At 40.5% G+C, this 23794-nt stretch overlaps 2 protein-coding genes across 14 annotated transcripts in view; both read right to left on the minus strand.

Annotated features, from left to right (window-relative positions):
* Nucleotides 1-15652, minus strand: part of LOC109679381 (uncharacterized) — a 28951-nt gene extending 13299 nt beyond the window's left edge. For all 4 annotated transcript variants that reach the window (XM_074056940.1, XM_074056939.1, XM_074056938.1 and 1 more), the window contains exons 1-2: nt 15542-15652; nt 635-667 (exon numbers count right to left, since the gene is read on the minus strand). The gene's annotated coding sequence lies outside the window, so the exon portion shown is untranslated. The remainder of the gene's footprint in view (nt 1-634; nt 668-15541) is intronic.
* The window catches only part of Znf792 (zinc finger protein 792), a 56919-nt gene continuing 42561 nt past the window's right edge, over nt 9437-23794 (minus strand). For 6 of the 10 annotated variants that reach the window (XM_074056949.1, XM_074056951.1, XM_074056950.1 and 3 more), the window contains 4 exons: nt 18611-18649; nt 16170-16296; nt 15542-15664; nt 9437-13300 (listed from right to left, as the gene is read on the minus strand). In XM_074056949.1, coding sequence (XP_073913050.1) covers nt 12093-13300; nt 15542-15664; nt 16170-16296; nt 18611-18643 — 1491 coding nt within the window. In that variant the 5' untranslated portion in view covers nt 18644-18649 and the 3' untranslated portion in view covers nt 9437-12092. The other 4 variants (XM_020154610.2, XM_074056956.1, XM_074056955.1 and 1 more) reach the window with 4 other exon arrangements.

Raw genomic sequence — 23794 nt, forward strand, 5'->3', positions numbered from 1 at the left:
CTTTCAAAGTGGACAGGTTACCCAAGCAGAAAACCCACAAGAAAATGCTGGATTTGGATCACACTTTAGATGACACGGCTCTAACAGACTTCTACAGAACATTCTAGCCAACAGCAGAAGATGACACATTCTGCTCAAGCACAATCGAGTGCCTACCAGGATTTGGCCACAAAACAAATTTCTAACACATTTAAGAGGGCTGAAATCATATAAAATATCTTTTCAGACCACAATTACGTGAAGCTAGAAATAAATAAAAGGAAGAATTTCAGAAAACTCACAAACATGTTGAAATTAAACAACATGATCAAGAGTAACCAATGAAGTAAGGAAGAAATTGGAAAGGACAACTTAAGATATCATGAGACAAGTAAAAATGGATAGACAACACACCCAAACATATGGGATGCTGAAAAAGCAGTTGTAAAAAGGGCATTATAATAATAAATACCTACATAAAAAAAGAAGAAAGATCTCAAACAAACAATCTAACATTATATGTCAAGTTTTAACTAGAGGGGACTATCACTGAACATACAGAAGTAAGAATTATAAAGAATGTCATGAACAATTGTATGACAATAAAGCAGGTAACATACATGAAATGCACAGATTCCTAGAAAGACACACTTACCAAAACTGACTCAGAAAGAGACCATCCAAATACCTAAAACAAATGAAAAGATCGAGTTAACAATTATCATCATTATCACTGTCTTTGTCACAGTCATTCTTGTCTAGGAAAACCAAAGACTGGCTAGCCTCAACAATGACTTGTAACAATGATTTGCATTCCTTTTCAGCAGTACTGGGGTTTCAGCAGTGCTGCCTAGCACACTTGCTAGGTAGGCTCTCTACCACTTGAGCCACACACCCAGCTGTACCAACTAGTTAAAGAAGAATTAATGCCAGTTCCTCACAGACTCTCCTAAAGAATGGAAAATTCAAGAATACATCTCAACTCATTAGTAGGTTATTATACCCTTCATACTAAAATTAGACAAAGACATCATAAGGAAGCTGCAAACCAAATCTCTTATGAATAAGGATGCAAAAAATCTTCAACAAAATACTAAAGACTACATCTGAAACATATAAAAAGGATTCTACAAATGGCCAAATGAGGTATATAACCAGAATGCAAGAATACTTTAACATCTGTAAATAAGATAATGTTGTATATCATTCTAGTATAAAATGTTATATTAATTTGTTATATAGCACAGAAAAAATTTATAAAATATGACAAATTTTCAGATAAAAAAATCCAACAAACTAGAAACAAAGAAAATCCTATGTCTGAAAAAGAAAACCAATGAAAAACTCAGAACTATCTTTGTACTTAACGGTGAGAGAGCACAAAGATTTTACCCTAATAGAACAAGACAAAGATGTCCCTCTTGATGTTTCTGTTCAATGCAATAGTGGAAGTTACAACAAAGGATTTTAGGCAAACAGAAGAAAAATACATCCAGATTGGCAAAGAAGAAGTGAAACCATTTCTATTCACAGATGAAGTGATTTCCCATGTAGAAAATCCTAAGCAAACCGCTAAAGCACTAGAGCAAATAAAAAATTTAGCAAAGTTTAATGCACACAAATCTGTTGTTTTCCAATACATTAGCAATGAACAACATGAAAATGGAATTCAGAAAGATTTCATTTATAAAATTATCAAACCAAATAAAAATTTAGGGTCTCTTTTGAAAATTTTACCTGAAAATTTTTATATATTTATATACATCCATAATATTTTTAATGCATGTATAGATTGTGGAAAGGGTAAATCAACGTATAGCATATCTTTTACCTCCTATACTTATTTTGTGATGAGAACACTTAAAATGCCCTCTCCTGACAGTTTTCAAGTATACAATGTATTGTAAGTAATTATAGTCATCATTGTTGTTCAATAGAACTCTTGAACTCCTGTTACTGTCCCTTCAACACCCACCACCCAGCCTCTGGTAATCTCTACTGTCATTTTTTTAGATTTCACATATAAGTAGAATGGTATTTGCATTCAGTACTTGGCTTATTTTGCTTAACACAGCATCCTCCAGATTCACCCAGATTATCACAAATGACAGGATTCCCTTATTTTTAAGGCTGAATAGTAGTCCACTATGTATATATTCCATATTTTCTTTATCCAATCAGCTATTGATGGACACTTAAGTTGATTTCCTATCTTGGCTCTTGTGAACAATGCTGAAATGAACATGGAATTGCTATTCTTTGACATACTGACTTCATTTCATATATACTTCATTTCATATATACATATATATGTATGAATTACATTGCTGGATCACATGATAGTTTTATTCTCAATGTTTTAAAACACTGCATACTGTTTTCATTAATGGGTGTACTAATATACCTTGTGCAAGGATTACCTTCTCTTCACATCCTATCCAACAGAGCTGATCTTTCATTGTTTTGATAAAAGTCATTCTAATAGGGTGTGAATTATATCTTATTGTGGCCTTAAGTGCATTTACTTGTGCTTAGTCATGTTGAGCTTTTTTCCGTGTACCTATTGCCCATGTGTATGTCTTCTTTTGAGAAATGTCTACTCAGATCCTTTGCCCATTTTTCATCAGGTTATTTGATTTTTGTTCATTTGTTTTTGATATTGAGTTATTTTACCATTGAGTTCCTTATATTTTTTTGGATATTTATCCCATAACAAAAAATTGTGCTAGTATTTTCTCCCATTCCATAGATTGTCTCTTCATTCTGTTGTTTTCCTTTTTGTGCAGAAGGACTTTTGTTTGATGTAGCATAATTGTTTATTTCTCCTTTTGTTGCTTGTTTACTTGAAGACATACACAAAAATCATTGCACAGATTAATGTCATGAAGCTTTCTCCTATTTTTTTTCTAGTAGTTACAAACTTCAGGTCTTCCATTTAAGTGTTTAATCCATTTCTATCATTGCATGATAAATAATCAGAATAATGGGTTTCATTGTGATTTTCTTATACATGCATATAACACTTTGATCACATCTAGTCTCTTCCTTCCTCTCTTCTTCTACCCTATGAGCCTCTCCCTCTTGTCTAATAGCTTCCTTCTACTTTCATGTCATCCTTTATCCCCTAGATTCCACATATGACAGAAAATATGTGATACATGACATCTGAGTCTGGCTTATTTTGCTTAACATGATGATCCCCAGTTCCAACCATTTGCCTGCAAATGACGTTCTCCTTCTTCTTTATAGCTAAACAATACTCTATTGCATGTGTGTGTGTGTGTGTGTGTGTGTGTGTGTGTGTGTGTGACATTTTCCCTTAACCATTCATCTGTTGGTACTCAGGCTGATTCTATAATTTGACTGTTGTGAATAATACCACAATTAACATAGGTATGCAGGTATCTCTACTGCATACTGCCCTTGGTATAACTCAAAAAGTGATATAGATGGATCATCTGGTATAAATAGAATTATTTTTAGTTTTTTGAGGCACCTCCATCCTGACTTCCATAGTGACTGAACTAATTTGCATTCCTACCAAGAGTGTATAAAGGTTGCTTTTTCCTACATCCTTGCCAGCATTTAATTTTTGCATTTTTGACAATAGTTATTCTGACTGGGGTAAGATGGAATCTTAATGAAGCTTTGATTTGCATTCTCCTGATGGCTAAAGATTTTGAACATTTTTCATGTAGGTACTGGACATTTTTACTTCTTTTGAGAAGTGTCTGTTCAGTTAATTTGCCTATTTATCAATGGGATTACTTGGTTTTTTGTATGTTTGGTTTGTTTTTGGCAGTAATAGGGTTTGAACTCAGAGTGCTCTACCACTTAGATGATACCTATAGCCTTTGTGTTCTTTATGTATTTGGGTACTAATCCTCTGTCAGATAAATAGCAAAAAAATTGTCCTTATTCTAAGCTGTCTCTTCACTCTGGTAATTGTTACCTTTGCTGTGCAGATGCTTTTTAATATGATGCAATCCCATTTGTCAATTCTTGCTATTATTTCCTGAGTTATTGGAGTCCTATTTAGGAAGTTATTGCCTATTCTTGTATCTTAAGATCTTTCTCCTGTTTTTGTCTAGTAGTTTCACAGTTTTAGATCTTATGTTAACATCTTTAATACACTTTGAGTTGATTTTTATATAGGATAAGAAATAAGGATCTAGCTTCAATCCTCTACACATGGATATCCAGTTTGCCCAGCACCATTTATTGAAGAGGCTGTTTTCCCCAACACGTTTTTGGCTCCTTTGTCGAGAATCAGATTGCTGCAGCGGTGGTTTATTTGGGAGTTCTTTATTCTATTTCACTGGTCTGTGTTTATGCCAGTTTCACACTGTTTTTGCTTCTGTGGCTCTGTAGTATAATTTAAAAGTAGCTACTGTGATACTTCCAAAATTGCTCTTTTCCTCAAGATTTCTTTGGCAATTTGGGGTATTTGGGCTTTCATATAAATTGTGGATTTTTTTTTCTTCTCTAATTTTGTGAATGTCATTGATATTTTGACAGTGATTGCATTGAATCTGTAAATCATTTCCAAGACTATGATCATTTAACTATATTAATTCTGCTGATTCATGAAATTCATGAACATGGGAGGTCTCAGTGTCTTCTTCTTCAATTTAATTCTTTCGTGTTTTATAGAGGGTTTTTTTTTCAGTACTGGAGTTTGAATTCATCACTTGCTACACAGGTGCTCTAACACTTGAGCCATGCCCTGGGCCCTTTTTGCTTCAGTTATTTTTGGGATACTGTCCACGTTTTTGTTTAGGCTGTCTTGGACCACGATCCTCACCATACTCAAGTTGATACGAAGTCTTGTTAACTTTTTGCCAAGGGTGTCTTCAAAACATGATCCTCTTGATCTCTACCTCCTGAGTAGCTGCGATTACAGATGTGAGCCATTGCACCTGGCCAAGAGTTTTCATGGTAGCAATCTTACACCTCCTTTGTTAGATTTATTCCTAGGTACTTTTAGGCTAATACGAATGGACTGTTTTCCTGATTTCTTTTTCAGCAGGTCCATTATTGGTATAAAGAAAAGCTACTGATTTTTGTATGTTGATTTTTTATTCCACAAATTTAATGAATTTGTTTATTGGATATGAGTCTTCTGGTAGGGTCTTTAGGGTCTTTTAAGTATAGGATCAGATCAACTGCAAACAGAAATAATCTGAATTCTTTCTTTCCTGTTTGTGCCCTTTTCATTTCTTTCTCTTGCCTCTTGCTTTGTCTAAAATGCCAAATACTATATTCACATATACTGTATTATATGACTATATTGACATAATGAGAGTGGACACCCTTGTCTGCTTCCTGATTTGACAGGAAATGATCTCCATTTTTGTCCATTCAGTATGATATATGCTACGGGTTTCTTTTACATAGTCTTTACTATGTTGAGGTATGATTCTTCTTTTATTTCCCCCAAATACTGAGTTTGAAGGTATGATCCATGTATACCTAGTTTCTGCAGGACTCTTACTATGAAATGATGTTGAATTTTGTTGAAGGCTTTTTCTGCTTCTACAAAGATGATCATACGATTTTTATCCTTGGTTCTATTCATGTACTGCATTATGTTTTAATTTATGTATGTTAATTATCCTAGCCTCCCTAAAATGAAAACAACTTGACCATGGTGTATGGGCTTTCTAATGTGTTGTTGAGTTCAATTTGCCAGTATTTTATTGATTTTTGCATTCATGTTCATCAATGATATTGGTCTGCAGTTCTTTTTTTGTGATATTGTTGTTGTGCATCCTTATCTGTTTTTGGTATCAGGGTAACACTGTCTTAATAAAATAATTTGGAAACACCCTTTCCATTTTGTGGAATAGTTTGAGGAGCATTGGTGTTAATTCTTTTTTAATGGGCTGTCAGGATTGAACAGTGATTCCATCCAATCCTGAGCTTTTCTTTATTGGGAAACTATTATTGCTTTAGTCTCCTGTGGGATGTTAATCTGTTTAGGAATTTTTACCCTCTTGGTTCAATTTTGTTAGGTCACATGTCTAGAAATTTGGCCGTTACTTCTCAATTTTCCACTTTTTTGGAATACATGTTTTCAAAGAGTCCCCTAATGAGTCTCTGAATTTCAGTAGTATCTGTTGTAATATCCTTTTTTCCCCTCTAATTTTGTTAATTTGGGTCTTCTCTTTCTTTTGGTTAATTTGGCTAAGAGTTAGCTAGACTTGCTTATCTTTTCAAAGAACCAACTCATTTCATTGATCCTGTTTTTTAGTGTCTATTTCATTAATTTCAGCTCTGACCATTATCATTTCTGACCTTCCATAGGTTTTGAGTTTGGCTTGTTCTTGTTTTTCTAAGACTTTGAGATACATCATGAGGAAGTTTTTTGAGATCTGATTTTTTAGCATAGGCACTCACATTCATAAACTTCCCCCTTCCCTGTATCCCACAAACTCTGATATACTGTTTCCTTTTCATTTGATTCTGAATCCTTTAGAATTTTCTAATTCCTTCAGTGACCCACTGATCATTCAAAAGTGTATTATTATTCCATGTTTTTGTATAGTTTATACAACTATAGTTTTGCATAGTTTATGCATTTTATTTGCTTTTGATTTCTAGTCTCACTCAATTATCTGATAAGATCTAAGAAATTATTTCAATATTTTAAATATTTTTAAGACTTGTTTAATAAAGAGGGTAAACTTGTTCAACATACACTGTATACATGTATGAAACTAACACAATGAAATCTCATTAATGTATGTTAATTCAAAAATTAAATTAAATTTTAAAAAGTCTTGCTTTATGTTCTAAAATATGATCTATTTGGAGAAAATCTCATGAACTTCTGAGAAGAATGTGTATTCTGCAGTTCTTGGGTGGAATATTCTATACATGTTTGTTAAGTACATTTGATCTACAGTTTTATCACTGTAGCTTTTCTTATTGATTTTTTTTTTTTGGTCTGGATGATCTATCATCCAGAGAATATGGTTTTGGAGTCACCCACAATTATTGTATTGAGGCCTAACTTGCCATTCATATCCAATGTTTGTTTTATGAAATTGGGTGCACTGAAGTTCTGTGTGCATATATAATTGTTGCAATTTTTGATGGATTGTTCCCTTTATCTATATGTAGTAACCTTCATCTCTTCTGTTGGCTAAAAGTCTGTTTTTGTTTTTGTTTTTTCAGATATGACTGTAGCTACTGCTGTTTTTTGGATTTTATTTTCTTGTAATATTATTTTCCATCCTTTTACTTTTATCCTGTTGTGTGTCTTTGTGTGTCTCTTGCCATCACTCATTTGTAGGCAGCAAATTGTTGTGTCTTGTTTCTTAATCTGGTCAGCAACTCTATCTTTTAATAGAAGAATTAAGGCCATTTAGAATTAAGGTCATTATTGACAGGCATGTACTAGTGCCTGACATTTTCTTGTTTTTCTTCTGATTGCTTTTGAATAATGTATAATTATTTCTTTTTTCCTTATTCATCTTAGAGGTATGATGGCTTACCAAATTAATCATGCTTGGTTCTTTACTAATTATCACATGTTTGTCTACTCTTCTAGCAAGAATTCTTCTTTTTCTTAGCCTTATGATTGTATTTCTTTTGCTTCCTCTTCTGTAAGAAGGAGTCTTTAAAGTATATACTTTAATCCAAAGCAGGGTGTGGTGGCTTATGCCTGTAATCCCATCTGTTTGGGAGACAAAGATTGGAAAGACAAGACCATGGTTCAAGGCCAGTATTTGAAAAAGGGTAGCAAGATTCTATTTATTTTTTTTTTGATAGTACCAGGGCTTGAACTCAGGACCTACACCTGGAGCCACTCCACCAGTCTTTTTTGTGTTAGGCATTTTCAAGATAGGGTCTTGTGAATTTTTTTGCAAGGGCTGGCTTTAAACTGTGATCCTCCTGATTTCTGTTTCCTCAGCAGCTAGGATTACAGGTGTGAGCCACTGGTGCCTGGCTGAGACTCTATCTTAAAACATAAATGGGATTGGGCTGCTGGAGTGGCTCAAGTGGTAGCATGCCTGCCTAGCAAGTGTGAGGGCTTGAGTTCAAACACAGGTACTGCCAAAATAAAATAAATAAATAAATGCATAAAATAAACCAGGTAGTTGACTGCAGTGGCTTACACCTATAATCCAAACTACATGGGCTAGTGGAATTGCTCAAGTGGTAGAGCACCTGCTAGCAAGTCTGAGGCTTGGAATTCAAACCCTAGTATAGATTAAAACAAAACAAAACAATAATCCTAGCTACTTGGGAAGCTGAGATCAGGAGAATCACTGTTTGAGGTCAGCCCAGGCAAATAATTCCCAAGAGCCCATCTTGGGAACTAGAGCAAAATGGACTGAAAGTGCAGCTCAAGTAGAGCGCCTGCTTTGCAAGAGCAAAGCCTTGAATTCAAACCACAGTTCCATCAAAATAAAATAAGCAGGGCAGTAGGAGCATGTGCCTGTAAGTAGGAGGACGGTGTTCTAAGACAGGACCCAGATAAAAACACTAGACCTTATCTGAAAAATAACTAAAGCAAAAAAAAAAAAAAATGGACTGGATGTGTAGCTTAAGTGGTAGAGCACTTACCTAGCAAGAGAGAGGCTCTGAGATCAAATCCCAGTACTACCAAAAAAAAAAAAGAGTGAAAACATAAGCTAGATTTTAGAAGACTGTACTGTCAAATCTGTTAAATCACTGTCTAAAGAAGGGTTTATGCTCAAATTTACTAAGAACTCTCAAAACCTAATAAAACTAAGGAAAAAACCATTTGCCAGCTTGATAACAAGGAAATAAAAGTTATTTATAAGCAACATGAGTGTTAACAGAAGATACCACATGGAATCTACAAACAAAATGAAACAAAAGCCAGATGTAGTAGATGGATGCTTGTACTCCCTGAACTTGATAGGCTGATACAGGATCATGAATTCAAGGCCTAGCCTATGCTATCTCAAACAAAATAAAAGAAATAATTTTTTAAAACCTACTTAATAGTTTTCAAGGTAGAAGATGAATATTAAAAATAATTGTACCTCTAAAAATAATTATACCTCTACATACTAGAAATGAACTGGAAACTGAAATTTAAAAAGAACATTTTTACAACATATAACATATTTAGAGACAAGATGCATAAGATATATACACTGAAAACTATAAGAGATTGCTGAGGAAAATTAAAGACCTAAAGAAACAGAGACATATACCACATTTATGGAATGTTATAGTTAATACTGTTAAAATGTTAATTCTATTCAAATTATGTAATATATAAATTATACATATGCAGACCTAATCAAAACTCTACAGTGCTTCCATTAGAAATTTATGAATGGATTCTAAAATTTATGTGGAAAGGGTTGGGATGTGGCTCAGTGGCAGAGCACTTGCCTGGCATGCACAAGGCCCTGGGTTCAATCCCCAGACCCACCTCCCCCCCCCCCACAAAAAAAATTCATATGGAAATGCAAAGGATGTAGACTAGACAAAAATGTTTTTGAAGAAGTAGAAAGTTAAAGGACTACGTTACCTCATTTCAAGACATATTACTAAATTAAGTGAAACTTTTAAGATACCAGCAATATTCTAGATTGAAAAAGTCCAGAAATAGACTAACACATAAAAGATCATATGATTTTTAAGAAAGGATCAAAAGCAACTCAGTATAGAAGACAGAGCAACAAATGGTACTGAAGCTATTGAATATCCATATTGAAGCAAAAATAGAAACAAAACTCTTATCCCAAACCTCATACAGTATAGAAGAATTAACTCAAAATTGATTATAACACTAAAAGCATGAAGTCTACATTAGATAACACAAGAAGGATTTTTTTTTAATTCCTGGGTAATATGTAAAATAAAACCCCAAAACATACTCAATAAATGGGAACAATGCGTTTAAAAACTTCCAACATGGGAAAAATCATCAAGAGCGAAAACACAAGCCAGAGTTAGAAGTCTACATTAATGAAGGGTTTGTGTCCAGATGTATTGCTTTCAAAACAGCAATAAAACAAACAAAAAAAAAGTTCATTGGGCAAAAGATTTGAACATTTAATCAAAGAGAAATGGCAGTCGTATTAGTCACTAAGGATATATGCAATAAAATCACAAGAATACCAGTATACACCTAATGAGAATGACAAAAAAATAGAAAGACTGAACATCCTAAGTATTGGTGGATGCAATACTGTACGTGGAGCAGGTGAAACTCTCATTGTTGTAAGCATGTGCTATAAGCAAACTAGAACAGTTTGTATCTGATAAAACATTCCTGGAGCCTTTGACTTAGAGTCCTTGTTTGTTTTCTGATGTTTTGACACCTTAAGTAAACTTGATAGCACCACAAACTTGATAGCCCAAGAGAGACTGCCCCTCCAGGGCTGGCCTTTAGAGCAAAGGGCTTGATAGGAGCACATCTTTCATATATAAACCAACTAATCCTAAGTCTATAGCCCAGCTAATTCTTAACATACAAGGCCAGTATTTCCCCTGCCCTACAGAATCATAGAACCAGATACCAAGTAGCACCATAATCCAAAACCCACTGGAATTACTCAAACCAGTTAATCCTAAATTGTTTATTCTGCCCTTCTTTTCTTTCCTGTGGAGTCCTCATTAAAGGCTGTGGTCTATCCCTTAAACTTGCTACTTTCTGCCTCCTGACCAAAACTGGTGCTCTCCATGTGGCCCTGTGTGACATGGTGTGGCCCCTCCTCTTGGGAAATAGAAATACTAAATTCTTCTTTCAATGGCATTGTGTCTGTGTCATCACTCAGTCACTTCCAAAAGTAAAAATTAGACACTCAGGCCTTTGACTTCTAGGAATTAACCCAAGAGAAAAACTAGTACATGAACTATGAGTGTTCACATCAGCTTTATTTGTACTGACCCCAAACTGGAAGTATTCCAAATGTCCATTATAATATAAAGACTGTCCATAAAGAGAATAAATACTAGCCTATAAGAAAACAAGTATCCTTACAATTAACACGAAAAAAAATCTCATTATGCTTCCATGAAAATAAGTAAAAAAGACATGTTACTTCATTTACATAAACTCTAGAAAAGGAAAACAAATCTACACTGGAAGACAGTAAATCAGTGGTTACAGGAAAGGAGACTGAGGGGAGAAGGCAGAAGAATGAATTATAAAGGGGAATGAGGGACCCTTAGGGGATGAATACACTCATGATGACGGTGGTGTTCATGACTGTATACATTGAGCTTGTCATGTTCCACACTTTATGCACAATACATTGCACATGAATATCTCTACAGAACTTTATAATAGTTTTACAAAAAAAACTGGATGTCAACTCTCTGCAAAAACAGATTTGGCAAACACTGATTCCACAATACTTACTTTCACCCTTTGGAAGGGCCAGCCCTTCTTCAACAGAAGCAAAGACTAGTGAGCAAAAGGCTGTTAGTGAGTCCCTACTCACAAACCTGCATTATAGTCTGTCTTTTCTGTCTCCACTTTCTGGCCCATGGAGCTAAGGCCTTCTCGTGAACAAGCTGAGTAGCCTCAGCAGCCCAAAAAACAGAATATTTGCTCAGCCAGTGACCATGTCCACAGGACAAACAAAATATACAAGTCCTGAGAATATCCATGTACGCTGACCACTCACAGCATTCATGGAAGCACATTTAGAGGGTATACTCTAGAATTTGCTGTCCTTAACTCATCTAGTGTGTGAATGTAATTACGGTAGACTCCACTGGCTTCACATCACTCATGTTTTCCTCCAGGGAAGAAAGGGAGCAGTGGAGGCCTGCCTTCCTTGAGCACACTGTGTAACCTGACACATACTCACCAGATGCCAGAGGTGAGGTTTCAGCACAGGTAAAGCACTGACACACTTCAAAGGCCTTGGGCAGTATATAAAGTGCAATGCAGCTCCTGAACGCTTCCTACATAACTGGCACTCAGGGAATATCTATAAAGTGGATGTCCAGATGTGAGATTCAATTTGTGACAGATGGCTATTTCACAGAAGCCACTATGAGATTCTATGAAGTCACTCATTTCATCAACCAAATAGGCAGCAAGCTCCCTGCACTCTAAGGCCTTTCTCCAGGATGAATTTTCTGCTATCAAAGGAAGGAAAGAAACTGGCTTAAGGCTTTCCTACAATGTGATTTCTTTGATGTTTAAGGAGACTGGACTTGTGGGTAAAGCATTTCCCACATTCACTGCACTCATAAGGCCTTTCTCCAGTGTGAACTCTCTGATGCAAATTGAAGCTGGATCGGTGGCTAAAACATTTCCCACACTGAACACACTCAAATGGTTTTTCACCAGTGTGAACTCTCTGATGTGAAATAAGGCCAGAGTTTTGGCTAAAGAACTTCCCACATTCAGTGCACTTATATGGTCTTTCTCCAGTGTGGATTCTCTGATGCCGAACAAGTGTGATTTTGCGGCTAAAGCATTTCCCACATTCACCACACTTATATGGTTTTGCCCCAGTGTGAATTCTCTGGTGTCCAATAAGGCTAGATCTTTGTCTAAAGGATCTTCCACATTCACTACACTCATAAGGCCTTTCTCCAGTGTGAATTCTCTGATGCCGGACAACCGTGGTTCTGCAGCTAAAAAATTGCCCACATTCACTGCACTTATAAGGTTTTGCTCCAGTGTGAACTCTCTGATGCTGAATAAGACCATAACTTTGTCGAAAACATTTCCCACATTCAGTGCATTTATAAGTCCTTTCTCTTCTGTGGATTTTCTGGTGCTGAACAAGCCTGTGTCTGCGGTTGAAGGATTTACCACATTCACTGCATCCATGAGGCCTGTCTCCCATGTGAATTCTCTGGTGTTCAGGAAGCTTGTGTGTATAGCTGAAATCTTTTCCAAATTCAATGCACCTGTAATGTTCTTCTCCCATGTCAAAGGCCTTCCTGCACTCAATGCTTATGGGGAAATGCCCCTTGGTCTGATGTGGCAGAAAGCATGTGCTCTGCAGGCGATCTTCCCCACCATCCTCATATGTGAAAGGATTCCCTGGCATGTGGGCTCTGCAGTTATGAACACTGGAAGTCCTGTCCTCATCCCCTTTGAGGTCTTCCCTCCCACTGTGCTGCTGCTGGTCCTGGGGGATGCTTACACTGAGCCAGAATTGTCTGCCACATGCCCCACACGTGTGCATTTTGTGCTTAGGATGCTTTCCCTGCTGTTCAGCCAGCACCAAAATGTGTTTCATGACTGGGCCACACGTCCCACAAGGGTATGTCTTCTGGGTGGCTGGACTGGCCTTTGGAGCCCCAACCCTTGACCCTTGTTCAAAAGGTATCTCCTCATTCTCCACTCGAAACAAAGAACCTGGAAGCAGAAAAAGTTGTTGAAGTACATGAAATCTTGGAGGAAAGAAGCAGCCCAATCACAAATGCATGTCTTTCAGAAAAGACAACCATTAGAATGGAAGAAATGATCTGCAAACTATGCATAGTTTAACATGGGGTTAATATCCAGAATGTATATGGATCTCAAAAAATTCAATAGCGAAATACAAATAGCCCGGTTCAAAAATGGACAATAGAAGTAGACAGGTCTAAAAAAAAGACAGAAATACTCAAAAAAAAACATGCAAAAAATACTCAATACTCCTAATCATCAGAGAAATGCAAAACAAAACCACAATGAGATGATATCACATTCACTCCACTCCAGTAAGAAAGGCTATTATCAAAAAGACCAAGATGTGAAGAAAAAGAGAGCCCTTGAACACTGTTGGTGAGAACGTAAAATTGGTATAGCCATTATGGAGCAACAGTCCTCAGAAAATTAAAAATAAGGGCTGTGAGTATAGGTCGGTGGTAGAAAAACTGCCTAGCACAGATGAGGCTGTGGGTTAAGTTTCCAGCACCACAAAAAAAAATTATAAATAGAAGTATCATATTATCCAGCAGTTCCACTACTGAGTATGTATCCAAAGAAAATGAAATCAGTATGCTGAAGAGACATCTATATTCTCATGCTGACTGTAAAGCTATTCACAATAGCAAGAAATAAAACCGTCTAAATGCTGGTAAACTGTGTATGGATAAGAACATGTGGTACATATACTCAATGGACTATGATTGGGCTGTAAAAACAAATGAAATCCTGCATTATGCAACAACATGGGTGGAAATGGAGACCATTATGTTAAGTGAAAAAGCTAGGCACAGAAAGAAAATTACCCATTACCTTTTTTTTTTTTTTCTTTTTTTGGTGAAAGGTAAAAAATATGTCATAGAAGTTGACAGTAGAATGGTGGTTATCACAGGCTGAGGAGATTTGGGGCAGAGAAGGATAGAAGAAGACTGATCAATGGGTAGTAAGTTGTAGTTAGATAGGAGAAAGAAGTTCTGGTGTGCTATTGCACAGTAGGGAGTACTTCAAAAAACTAAAAAAAAAAAAAAAAAAAAAAAGGTTTTTGAATGTTTTAGCCATGAAGAAATGAAGGTCATGCCTATAATTCCAGCTAACGGAGGCATAGATTGGGAGGATGCAGGTACAAGGCCAGCCTGGAAAAAAAGTTAACAAGACCCCCATCTCAACAAAAAAGTTGGATGTTGGGGGTAGGTGGCTGTACGCCCAGCTATGCTCAAAGTTTAAGTAGGACTGCAGTCCAGGCTAGCCCAGGCAAAAATACAAGACTCTACTCGAAAAAAACTAAGGCAAAAAGGGCTGGGGGCATGGCTCAAGTGGTAGAGCACCTGCTATCAAATGCAGGCCTTGAGTAAACACCAGTACAGTCAAAAAAGAAAGAAATGAAGCCGAGCACAGTGAGGCACTTCTGTAATGTTACACACAGGAGGCTGAGTGACGCAGGATAAAGCAGGTTCAAGGCCATTCTGGACTACACAGTGAGACCCTGTCTCAAAACAGGCCATGAAATAAAGCATGATAAGCACGTATGTGTACACTGACCTAAATAGTACACTGTGTTAAATGTATCAAGACCACATTGTAGCCCATAAATGTGTATAATTTACATGTTATGCTCATCTATTAAAGTACAAATAACTAAGCTTTTACCAGTAACCAATGAGTAAAACAAATGTGCATATTACAAACCCAGGAATTAGTACATGGGACCGCTGAGAAGATAACAGGGCTAGACTGAGTGTGACAAAGGGTCTGCTACACTGAGACTGCCAAAATCACAGCGGGGAGGACCACTCCACAGTGGGACATAGCAATGGGATCTAACACAGAAGGGCAACTGCGTCTCTGACCTATTTCTACACAAGGCCTTGTCTGATTAATGTGAGCACTGAACAAAAGGGTATACCCAGACCCGTAAATCCAACTGTAACTAAGTACTGTTCCAAGACTAGGCTATTGCACATCTCAGCACATTACATGTAGCTCAGTGTGGAAGATGGCGTGACCTTAGAGTCAGAGAAGTGTGGTTGGCTCAGACCAGATGGCAAAGTAGAGATCAGTGGGCAAAATGTAAAGGATGGGGCTGAAGGAGTGAGATGAGTCATGGATACTGTCCTTGCTATGAAAACATTAATGGATACTGGAGAGTTTCCTAGTAGGATTATACTCTATTCCTCACTTCTCACTTACCACAGCCAGTTCCCTTCCAGGGCATACTTGCCCTGGCTGGTGTCACATCTGCCTTGTCAGGCACCCAGGCCTCTTCCCCCAGCTCCAGCTGGACAAGTACATGAATCTGGGGAGATACAAGTCCTAAGGGAAAGACAAGTCCAGTGAGTGGACAGCAGTAACTCAAGATGATCCCACTCCCCATGGACCATAGGAAAGGAAACTAATAATAAAAAAGGACCTCAGAGGAACATCTTTGGTCCCTACAAATAGTGGCCATACTAGTCCCTGCGATTCATGGTACCATCACATACATGAGGGAAGAGGACAGAACTGGAGACAAAGAAGTACAATAATCTGGAGAGTAACTATGTCAGGGTGAATCTACCCTTGGTGGGAACCACTGCATTCACTGCAAGATTCCTCCCCTGATAGCCTTTCCTGAAAGACTTCCAGGTCCCAGGTAGTAGCACTCCCTGGGAAGAACATAGGAGAGCACTCAGCCCAGCCCTGGCACCCACAGATCTTCTATAAGAAAACCTAAGGAAGAGTGTCCCTAGGTGGCTTTGGAAGCAAAGAGAAGCCCCCTAAAGAAAAGGAGAAAGAAAAGGCCCAGTCAAGGATATATATGAACTACAGAGGGACTTACCCAGTGAGGCCACAAGGGTAAAGTTCTCCAGCATCACATTGCGGTACAGTTGTCTCTGTGTCTCATCAAGAAGCTTCCACTCCTCCTGGGATAAGTCCACAGTCACATCCTCAATGGTTACACTGCCCTACCAGGACAGGGAAGGTCATGTCCTTGAGCAGCAGGTCTACCTTAGAGAGAGCCGCTACTCAAAATACCCTGATGAATGCATTCTCTGCTACACCTCCTCCTCAGCTTATTACATAGGAATATGAGGTTGAGTGCCACAGCTGGCCCCGCTCTCAAGGCTCTATTGATCACTGTGCCACATAGACCCACTAGGGCATGTGGGCAGATACATGCAACTAAGCTCTGGGCCTGGCATGAAGGGGCCCACTACATGTCCTGCAAGCTAAGTCCTCTGATCATGCCTCCTAAATCCTGCCTCCCTATACATAAACACAGACTCAGCTTTCTCTCTTAAATTCCCAGGAATAAGTCCTGGGACCATCAGTTCACACTTTCACCTGAGCACATCACTGTGTGAACCATCTCTTCCTCACATTTCTCACCTCCATGGCCACTGCCAACTTCCTGGCCCACATTGCAGACATCTCCCTGACCTCTCAACATTTCACTCTGCACCTGGCATCCAGAAAGTACATGAAACTGCAACCATGATTCCATTGTTCCTCGGACCTCTGATGGCCCAGTGAGAGGGGAAGCCCTAGACACTAGCCTTTCCATTTTGCCTGATCCTTGCTTCAGTCTCAGCCACCCAGAACCACCAGATGTGGCAGACACCTCAAGTCTTTAACTCTTGTATCACAGGCTGCACCCTCACCCACTTCAGCCATCCTCCATCCATCAAAACCCACTCACTCATGAACAGCTTCCCCAGTCCCCTAGCTTAGTGATTCTCCTACTTAACCACCAGCCTGAAGGAAGGAATAAACTGAATGAAGCTCTCAAGGCTCCAGCAAGGGTCACCACAAAAGCCTAGGAAGACTTCCCAGAGCTGAGTTAAGGGTAGGTCCTGGCCTCACTGCCTTGCTGTCATCTCACTTCCATCATTGTTATCCTTCCACACCCATCACATGGCCATTCTCTCTCCAAAGGCTTGGTACCCTGACAGACCCACCTCCATACCCACAGCAACCACTCTCCCTCACCTGATTTTTTATACTAATCAATCATATTCAGGGGCCCAAAGAATATAGACCCAATCCTCATCTGTTGCTCCATATTCTGCTTTCAGTCACCACGACCTGAATTGTCCCCCTGCTAACTGTAACTCCTAGTTCCACTCCTGTTCACATACAAGCCACCATACTGATGTATCTGTAACCATAATCCCTCTCCCAAACTTCAGACCCTGTCTATCTATCTACCCACTCAATGTCTTTGGAACATCTTAAACTCAACATGGCAAAAACTTAAACATTCCTTCTGAAGTTTTTTTCTGCAACTGACCTTTCTATTTCACTTGATAGCAATCTTTCCCTCCAGCTGCAAAGGCTAAATAGTTATCCCAGACTCCCATCCTTCTCTCTCAACCGCAAATCAAAATGTCTAAATAGTTATCCCAGACTCCCATCCTTCTCTCTCAACCGCAAATCAAAATGTCTAAATAGTTATCCCAGACTCCCATCCTTCTCTCTCAACCGCAAATCAAAATGTCTAAATAGTTATCCCAGACTCCCATCCTTCTCTCTCAACCGCAAATCAAAATGTCTAAATAGTTATCCCAGACTCCCATCCTTCTCTCTCAACCGCAAATCAAAATGTCTAAATAGTTATCCCAGACTCCCATCCTTCTCTCTCAACCGCAAATCAAAATGTCTAATTGGACCTACTGTAAGAATAAATTCAAAAGCCATACTTTTCTCCCACATCCAAAGCCACCATCCTGATTCAGCCACAACTGTGGACCAGGCATCACGGAGACTCTTTTAGAACCTTCTCCCTCACTCTCATCTGTTCTCCACTCTACAGCCAAAGGTGCATTAAGACCTAATTCAGATGACACACACCCCACACTCTATTCCTAAGCTTCTAGGGCTTCCAGTGCCCTCAGAATAAAGGCACACTCTCTCAGCCTGGCATTCAAGGCCTGAATCCTGCATCTTTTCAGATAGCTGTAATAGGTGACTGCCTTCTCAGTGTCACCTATAATTTTTTGCACATGCAGATCCCTGTCCCTTAATACCTTCAACAGGACAAGCTATTGGTGGTCAGACACTGAGTTGTGTCCATACAACCCCTGGTCTGGATTCTGGATCCTATGTCCAAACCAACCCCATAAGCACTAGATCCAAACATCAGTAGAGTGATAGATATAGAATACCAGGACACATCCCAGTCACCACAGTGGGATGTGTGTGTATATATATATATTATATGTGCATATATGTATATATATATATATATTAGATTGAAGGCCTGAGACACCCTCTACTTACCTCAGTCTGACTCATAAGTGCCTCTGATGCCATGGAAACCTGTGGAAAGAGTAAAAATGTGAATGGAGGACGTCCATGGTGTGGATGCAGGAGATCATGTGACCCCATCACTGTCCTGGAACAAGGTGACCTCCAGATCAATAACCTCTGGGTTTCAGTTATTAGTGCTCCCTCTTGCTGGCTGTGGGAACTTGGTTTGCAACCTCCTCATGTTCCAGTGTCCTCATCAGTGACATGGAAATGAGAATGAGAACATCCTCAATGGTGCTGCCATTACTATCAATGTATTAGTATATGTCAAGACTTCTGTTAATATTGTCAGTGCACGTGATGTAATAATTTTTAAAATCTTACATGCATACTTACATTGTAGGTACTTACAAAGTTGTAATATTCATGACTTTTAGCTTAGCAGTGATTGTGATATTTAGCGTTTGCATAACTTGTTAAATTCATACATTGCAACGCTTAATTGCCTATTCGTACACTTTTACAGGAATGTTTACCTGTTAACAACAAATATGAGATATGCTTCATAAATTCTTAAGTAAAAAGTGACATGGGGAACCTATGCAAGCTACTGGATACTTTTCTATCCTGAAAAATAGACTGGTATTTCTGCCTCTTTTCCCACTCTCCCTACAGCAGTAAGTGTCCTGTTGTCTTGCAGTCACATCCCCAAGGTCTCCAGGTCTCATCAACCCTGACCGACCCCCCACCCCAGGCCCCAGTCTTCTTGTCCTTGGCGAAAGCCCCTTTAAAATCCCTCAAAATCGCAGCCCAGCGGCTCAGGCGGCTGCCGGCACACACGAGGCTCATCTCATCGGCTCACAGGATGCCCAGGGCTCCCCAGCCGCACCCGAAGCCCGGGCACGCGTCGGTCCCCTGGAAGAAACGCTCCCCGGCCCGCGTCACAATGGGAGTCAGAAGCCACGCGTCACTTAGCAACGCTCCACGGTGCTGAAACAGGGTGTCGGGCTGAAACGACCCGGGCAGGCGTCCGCACCCGGGGCTTCGGGCTGGGAGGTGCGGGTCGGGACAGGTGACTGCCTGGGGACCGAGGCCTAAGCTGAGTCTGCGCGGCCACCACCTCTAAGAGCTGAGGCGGGGCGCAGCCACAGCAGGAGGACGCCCACGCGGAGCCCCACTTCAGTTAGTCCCCGCGCGGAGGCACACAACCGCCTCTGTGGTTGAGACCGTCTCCTTGTGCCTTTCTTCTCGCCTTACCTGCCGCAGCGAAACCTAGAGCTCACGATCTCATCCGGCAAATCATCCGAGGCTTCATCGAGAGGGCTGCGAGGAGAACTCCGGAAGTCCCGCCTCCCGAGGCGCACTCTCTGGATCTCATTGGTCCAGCGCGCCGACGCTCAGCGCAGAGGCCTATGGTAATGTAGTTTTCTCAAGCCCTTGGAGTGCGCCCAAGCAAAACTCCCTCTAAACGGCCCCAGAGAGGCAGAGGCCAGTGGTCTGCCGGGCGCCTGGCGAGTGGGCTGCAGTACACTGACATGGGCATTTATCTCTTCTGTATGCTGTCTTCATTTCCCTTGGATATATGTTCAGGAATGGGCTATCCGCCCTATTTTGTTACTATTTTTACTTTGTTGAGGAACTTCCGTACTGTTTTCCAAAGTGGCTGGGCTGATTTATGTTCCTAGTAACCGTGTATAGAAGTTTTTCCTCCACATCCTGTTTTTCGGACCGTAAAGCACACGGAGCAATCTGTTAATTAATTTTTTCTTCCCAGTCATATTGTTGCAGAAATGGTACAGAAAGTATGACTGACCTGCAAGAATAAGACTCAGACCCAGGTGGTTGGAGGAAAGGAAGGTTTATTACGCTAGCGGACCAGCACTTGGATATCTCCAAAATGGCACAGGCCCCCGAGCTCCGGGTGGCTGAGGTTTTTATACTGAGAAAAGCAGCAAGCAAGCAAGTGGGGAGAGCAGAAGCAGACTTGGCGGTTAGCTGTTCAAGGCTATAGTATATCATGTCAGCACAGCTGTGGATGAAGGCCATCCATAGTTTCTAATGAGATAGATGGATGCAGGGGCCCTGGCTAAGGGGAAGGGCTTTACTTGTCTTTGATCCTTTTCCCTGGCTTTGATCTCTCTCTGGGTTTCCTTATCATTCCCTCCTCTTATCCATCATAATCCCTTATGACTGTTTCTGGAATGTCATCTAGAGGCAATCCTTGGTACTGTCTCACTAACTATAATTTAACAGCGTCCATCCAGTTGGGGACCTGTCCAAGAGGTTTATCATAGGAGGCCCTAGGAGCAGTAGTAAGAGTAACACAGTGAATGGGCCTGCCAGGGGGGTTACCCATGGGGCCCAGTTTTATCCTGTAAAAGACTTTGTCTAGAATCCCCTCAAAGGACTGGAGTTTTCCCTCCTCTTCTGGCAAATATGTATCACCCAGGTTACTTTGGGAAAGTTGGCATGAGGCATTACCATTTGAAAAGGGAACTCAGAATAGAAACAACCAAAAACAATATCACATCCTGTTAGTAGGAGAGAAAGATTGCCAGAAAGAGCGTCTTGATTTATGCTCTGTCCTGCTGGGACAGTTACTGTTAATGTTACTGACCAAAACAAGGTCATAATACCAAAAGAGAGATAGGCAAGGGATGACAGAATTTAAACATCACCATAGAACATTGTCCATGAGAAACACCAGTCCATTAACTGTCTGTCCAGTTGGACTCCTCAAGCTTCTGCCATGTGTAGAGTAGTCAGCTTCCAGTTTGTGACTAGGGCAAGGCTGAAGGTCCCCTCCTCAGGGTCAGTTTGAGTGGATGCTGGAGTCCTGGTTTGAAGAGGAGTCCCTGTTTGGGGTTATTTTTGGCACATGTGTTACTTTGTTTACAAATATTGTTGGCTAGGCTGGTGAGGCACCTGGTTACCAAGATCAGGGCAACTTAAGTTATTAATCACCTTAACACACTCATGGTCTGGAGGCCCTGCAGCCGACAGGAGGAGGATTGCTGGGTTTAAAGCCTAGACAACTTTTAGCTTTACTTGTGGATTTTTACAGAGCATATTTTGGTATCTGACTATCCTGACATTTGTCAGCCAATACCATCCCTTGTATTTTATTAGAATCATTACAGAATGTGGGACCCTAACAGTTATTTTCTCCCCCAGTGTTAACTTTTTGTCTCTGATATGAGGAAGGCTGTGGCTGTGAGAGCTCACAAGCAGAGAGGCCATCCCTTTGCCGTTGAATCCAACTGTTTGGAGAGATAAGCCATTGGCCGATGTCATGAGCCTAGGAATTGGGTCAGGACTCCAATTGTTATGTTGTTTCTCTCATGTACATAGAGGAAGAGAGGCTTTTTATATCTGAGAGTCCCAGAGCAGGGACGCTAACTAATATCTCCTTGATGGCATGAAAAGCCTGTTGTTTAGATTTTTAGATTGGGGCTCCGTTTTATCCCACACACACACACTTTGTGGCTTTATATAAAAGCTTTGCAAGCAGTGAGAAGTTAGGTATCCAAATTTGGCAGAACCCAGTCATTTTCAAGAACTCATGGATTTGTCTTCTTGAAGTTGGAGTCGGGATTTAACAGACAGCTTGGTTGTGTGTGTGTGTGTGTGTGCTGGCCTTGGGAGGTTTTGACAGATCTGAGCCTTTTTTGAGATACCTTGTATCCAGCTTTTTATAAGAGAGAGTGGGAGCTCTGTCCCTTTAAGACAGTCTTGGTGGTTAGCCGCTGCAAGGAGGGGGTAAGAGTGTGCAGCCAGCTTTTTCTGCTGGGTATGCTGGTAAATCTGATGTCAGAGCAGTTTCAAAGATGATTGGGGAGTTCTTGAAACCCTGTGGAAGACAGGTTCAGGTTAACTGTTGTTGTCCCCCTGACTGGGGTCCTCTCATTGGAAAGCAAAGATGGGTTGGCTCACAGGTGTCAACTGGATGCAAAAAAAAAAAATGCATCTTTTGAGTCCAAGCATGAGAAGCACATTGTCTTTGCTGGTATTAGGGCCATCAAGGTGTATGTGTTAGGAACCACAGGGTGCAGAGCTACTGCTACTTGATTGACTGCCCAGAGATCCTGCACTGGGTAGTAATCATTGCTGTCCAGCTTCTGAACTAGCAGCAAGGGAGTGTTTCAGGCAGGTTGACAAGGTCTTAGGATTTCATATTTTAAAATCTCTGGAGGTGATGAGATATCTCTTTGATCACCTGACTGACGAAAGCAGGCCCACTGTCTGACCCGATGCTGCTAGGTACCCCGAACCGGGGAATGATTTTCTTGGCTAGTGTTTTTGATACCTCTGCAGCCTTTTCCGTGGGGGTGGGGTGGGCTTCCACCCAGCCTGTAAAAGTGCTGTCCACCACCAGAAGGTACTGATAAGTTTTGCTTAGTTGGATCTCAGTGAAGTCCATTTCCAGCTGTTGGAATGGGTAGCCTCCTTTTTCTGGACAAATAATGGAGGCTTGGGCCCCTGTCCTGTGTTGTGTTGGGCGCAGCCAACTGAGTTAGAGTTGCCAATCGGGGAAAGACCAGATGTTTTTGTAACAGTTCTTGTAGAGTGGTTTTGCCCAAATGGGTGATGTCATGTCATCATTCCTGTCCTCTTTGGCGTTGAGGCCATTGGAGTCAATTTTAAGGGGCTCTTTCTCCAGCCCCTCCTTCTTGGCTTTGTCTGTCACAGTGACCATGGCCAAGAACTCTCAGGGACTGTCTCCTTTATCTGGGTTCTCCTGGGTGGCCCACTTCTTAATGAGCTCCTTGGTGGCAGCCTGGAGCATGGCATACATAGACCTCTGGTCTTTGTCCACAGTCAGGTCCTCTGCATGGATCTCCTCTATCATGAACCCAAGCCATTATCTGAAGAGTACCCAGAGTTGCTTATCATAAGCTGCCCTCCATGGCCCCTCTTTCTGTATTTTTGGGTCACCCTATGGCCTCTGGCTCTGTGCAGACCCGGGGAGCTTTACCAGGGATGCCAGCCTTCCCGGCCCTGGGTCTGGCCCCTAGGTCTGGCTTTTTGTGTCCCCAGAAGCCTGGCTGGGGCCCTTCATCCAGCAGCAGTTTCCTTGGCTGCTTCAGGACCTGTGTGTCCTGTGCTCCCGTCTCACACAGAACCCTCCATACCCCATTCCACATCCTAAACAAAGTTCACAAGAGTGGCCTTGACCTTTTCTTGGCTTATGGCACTCACCGCCAGAAGCTTGAA

This window comes from Castor canadensis, chromosome 16, assembly GCF_047511655.1.
Source record: "Castor canadensis chromosome 16, mCasCan1.hap1v2, whole genome shotgun sequence".
In the NCBI taxonomy this organism is placed as follows: domain Eukaryota; kingdom Metazoa; phylum Chordata; class Mammalia; order Rodentia; family Castoridae; genus Castor; species Castor canadensis.